Source organism: Micropterus dolomieu, linkage group LG04 (assembly GCF_021292245.1).
Source record: "Micropterus dolomieu isolate WLL.071019.BEF.003 ecotype Adirondacks linkage group LG04, ASM2129224v1, whole genome shotgun sequence".
NCBI classification, from domain to species: Eukaryota; Metazoa; Chordata; class Actinopteri; order Centrarchiformes; family Centrarchidae; genus Micropterus; species Micropterus dolomieu.
The window spans coordinates 7,474,593-7,479,199 of NC_060153.1; the positions used below are offsets into that span (position 1 = coordinate 7,474,593).

The 4,607-nt window shown below is 37.6% G+C and overlaps 1 protein-coding gene across 1 annotated transcript in view; it reads right to left on the reverse strand.

The window, feature by feature from the left end:
- Positions 1–1,144: 1,144 nt before the first annotated feature.
- Positions 1,145–4,607, reverse strand: part of mmaa (metabolism of cobalamin associated A) — a 9,507-nt gene continuing 6,044 nt past the window's right edge. Inside the window, exon 7 of the mRNA XM_046048079.1 lies at positions 1,145–2,093. Coding sequence (XP_045904035.1) covers positions 1,809–2,093 — 285 coding nt within the window. The 3' untranslated portion in view covers positions 1,145–1,808. The remainder of the gene's footprint in view (positions 2,094–4,607) is intronic.

A 4,607-nucleotide genomic window follows, 5' to 3' on the forward strand; every position in this document is an offset into this window, starting at 1 on the left:
TATAATCTGCATCTTTTTTGCCAGATTATTGCTTGGTTGAAAATACAGCTGCCAGGCTTTTAATTAGAACTAAGACAGGAGAACAAATTACCCCACTTCTATTATGCCTCCATTGGCTTCCAGTTACTTAAAGTATACAGTTGAAGATTTAATGGATTGGCTCCAACTTATAGTTGCAGCATTGTACTAAAAGTACAAAATGTTGAGGATGGCAACATGATTGCTTCACTGAATTTTATTGCGGCAACGCTTTTTGGAATAAAATCTCCTTCCTCAGCCATAAAATGTAAATTTTACTGAGCTTCAGATAAAGAAAGCTCAGTATGAGTGAAGCACCAGTAGGTTCAGATTTCTGACATATTAAGCACATACGTACAAGGGTGCACAATTAGGCAAACATAAACTCCATCGTGTGAACCATCATTCAAAATCTTCACTGCTACATCTGTATTTTCTTATATCATCATAAACAGAATATTTGGGGGGGTGTCATTTAACAGACTAAATTATTAATCCATTAATTAAAAAAGATTAACAGATAAAGGTAAATATAACAGTTGGTTGCATCCCTAGTTTGCAATATTTTCAGCAGGATATTATCACAATACCTGTGATTGGGAAATACCCTTTGTATAGATTATACCCTTTACTAAATTAATAAAGTAGCTGCACAAGAGTTATGAGTGTGTGGCTTTTCTTTAGTTCTCTGGCGGTTCCCAGGAGTGCAGTGCATTATGAAAGTAATTCTGAAAATATTAAAGTGTATTATGCCTGAATTAGAAGTAACTGTGAAGCCGACTCAGCCGGGGGATACCTAGTACTGATATATCTGGCTCCAGAGTGCAGGAGAAAAAAATTTCATTACATCTTTGACAAATCTCAGGACTAATATTCGTAGAGGTAACATTAATCATTCCCTCTTTTTTCATATCATGAGCAAACACGGAGAGAGAAAAGCTCGGCCAACTGTACTGACAGATAAGTTACGTTATTCACTTATCCATTTTAGATTCATGTCATTCTTTTAATATAATATTCAAATCAAAAACAATAATAATGAATAAAAGACATGTTGAAAGTCCAATTACTTTTCCAAAATTCTCATTAGAGCAGTTCAACAAGAGAATCAAGTGACCATAACAAATCTCATTTCTCTAAACCAAATCCTTTTATTAACACTTATTAGTATTACTGACCACTGTATGAGGTGGGTGAGCCAAAAGAAAATGTTATCACAGATCATACTTCCACCAGTCAGTTTCACCATTTAATGCTTCACCATTTCATAAGCCTGTTCATAAAAGTGATGGTTATTGTGCAAACTACTCTGCAAATGTAACATGGCCTTTACAGTCCTCTGCATGTTTGGTACTAATCTCATTAAAATGTTCATGAGGGTCTGTAGTGTTCTTGCCCAAAAAAATACGATCCCAGTATGTGCTCTAGAAAACCAGGCTTTTGGCAGTGTAACATTTCATTTCTCACAGTACTGTTAAACACAATTGAAATGTTTCGCTTTGCCATCCTGTCCAAATGTGGATGTGTCTTGAAGGCGAGAAGGGGCGACTGTCAATGCTCTCAGCCCTCTCCCGATTTGGATTAAAGCATGCAGAAACTGAAGTATCTACGGAGGGTTGACTTCGATCTTGTTTTAAATTTCAAATGAAGCGTAAAAACAGCAAGGCTGCTTCTTTTTGTGCAAACTACCGAGTCAAGGTCACAAATTTTCACTCTGTCCTCCACTCTTTCCTTGGCACTGAGTGGCCCTGATCATCAATCCTTCTCCAAAAGTGCAGTCCCACTGATTACTACGACGATAAGAAGGCTTTGACAAGCAGGTCAGCAGCCAGGCCTGGGGAGATTGCTCCTTTGGTGACCCTCTCCTCGAGGTGGGGTAGAGCCTCTCTGACACTGGGGTGATTCTGGAAATGGCAGAGGACGTTCTCCTGGATCAAACTCCACATCCAAACCTTCTGCTGGGCCCTCCGCCGGCCCTGCAACTCACCGCTTGCTAACATGGTGTCGCGGTACAACTCCATCTTGGCCCAGACCTCTGGGATGCCGTCACCGGTGTGTGAGGAGGAGCGCACCACCTGAGGAGGGAGTTAGGGGGGGAGGGGTGCGGTATATGCATGTATGAATAGAAAGTGTCTCTTTTTCAACAACTTGTGCCTCATACTTTAAGATTCTCTATGGAATAGCGCATCTTCCTTCAAGCCACTTTGTCAGACTCTGGGACAATACAATACAGTTTTCCTGGTGGTACTGTCTATGTCAGATGCAACAAAACTGGACAATCAACCTCTTCTGTGGAAGCAGCAAACCTCCGCAGCATTTTAAAAAAAATCAAACTTAAAATATGGTTAAAACTTTGCTGGGAGACAAATGGTTGAGACGCATAACATATGCAGTCTATGTACAATGTCCCCAAGTTTGAATTAACCCTTGTTGCACCATGTCATACCCTCTTCTTTTTCCCCCTTTCTCTGTACTGTAAGCTCAAATAAAAAGGTTCAAATCTACTTAGGTAGATCTGATATCTTTGTAGATTAATTCTAAATCGTCAATATGTGTTTTTATTCTCGTTTGATGTTAGTGTTTGTTGAATATGTCATCTTTTTTGTTACTTCACTTTGTATTGTGGTTTTTGTTGGGTTTTAGTTGTGTTGGGTCCAAGGTGCAAATAAACTGTTAAGCTAATCCCAACACATTTACATTGTTTTTTTAAAATGTCAGTGTGATGTGTATTGTGTATAATAAACAAGTAAACAATAAAAAGTCCTTTATATATTTGCCAAAAACAACTATTAAAAGAAATACTGTCCTTTCTATATTGCAAAACAAAACAGTGTGGATATCTTTTGCCAAGGAGCATTTTGCATATACTTAAATGCATTTGAGCATGGGGAGTTGCTGCTGTTTCCATTTTTTGTTTAAGACTTTATTTTGCGATGCTCCTCCATCCAGAAGAAGCTGTCGTGTGACTTTACAAACAGTGTATTTGTATCCCCATAACACCTTTCACGCAAGCAATCTGGGGATAAATGTCACTTATGTGTGTAGCGCAAGTGACTGCATGTCTCCTGGCAGAGCTTGCTACAGATTCAAGCGCACATGATGAAATTCAGGGTAACATTCAAACTCTAAGCAGACACAGAAGTGAAAGTGCCTCAGATTTAGCAATACAAAAAAAGTAAGGGCATTTATTCAGATGTCCATTTAGGACTCATGAAACTGCTTATATAAAAGTTAACCTTCTGTTTTTTTCACTTCATTACACACTTATAAATAAAATAAAAATGAGAAACAGGAGTTTGGAGGAGAGGCAAGAGAAAACTTCAGTGTTGATGTCAAATAAACCCCACAGATACTCAACAATCTCCAGACTGTGTAATGAAATTATATGCATCATTTGGAGATAAATTGACATGAACTGGCAATTGGCAAAGTTAAATGTGACAGCCTGATAAATATTGGAGCACTGTGATCAACAGTCAATTATGGATCCTCTAATTACATCATTAAGTTAATCACTTTACAAGGATTTGATTTGAGTCTGATGCAAAAGCAGGAAATCAAGATTTGTGGGACTACTGTACTGCATGTTTGCCAATTATTTACTTTAAAAGGGCTAGTTCAAAATAACAAAACATATTCCCTTACCTACCCCTACTAACGCCTAGCCATGCAGGTAGATATGTTTGGGTTTTTGTTTTAAGATATCGTATCCATCTCTGAGATTTCTGACTTTACACCAGAACAATGGAGTTAAATGGAATTTGGTGCCCACAGCGATGAAAAATGTCCCTGTTTCTCTGGACAATCCACACAGCTCACTGTGAACAGTTTTCACTGGAACTACTTTCACCTGCTGAATTTGCCTTTTATGAAAACTGTCAGAGATTTACAAGAGACAGCTCAAGCTCCAAAAAACACAATATCCTACAGTTAGGATTTTTTGGGGAGATTCTACCTGCCTTGAGAACGCCTATTAAAGACCTTTCCACTTCCATGCAGGATCTCTGTGTATTTGTAGTTTCCAAACTCATACTGAGATTAAAAGTAAGTAGAGCAAGTAAGTACAAGTTTATTTATACGGCACTTTCCCAAACCAGGGTTACAAAGTTGCTTTCGAAGTTTTAAAAGAAGACTTGGAAAAAAGGATTTGACTAAAAATGTGTATATTTAATCATTTATATTTATATAACAAGAAATTGTTAACGAATAAGAATAAATCGGGGCGAGAAAGCATAAATAAAATGCCTATGAGATGAGATTTCAGTTGAGTCAGATTTGTGTCAGAGAAGACATTTTTCGACAGTTTCCACAGGCTAATCTGGATCCCCTACAACTAGTAAACAGAGTTTTACATATAAAATTGATGGCCCTTTAAGACCAGGACATTGACAGAGACTAATATGAGGCTTTTTTGTGTTGTATAGCGATGTCACATGAACGTTCTTTGGATTTAGGAAAATTGGTTGGACAACAAGTCATTCACTGTGAGTAATGTGTCTCTGTGAAGCACTTTGTACTTTGTTTTGATGAGCGCTATATAAATAAAGTTTGTTATTATATTATTATTATTATTATCATCATCATCATCA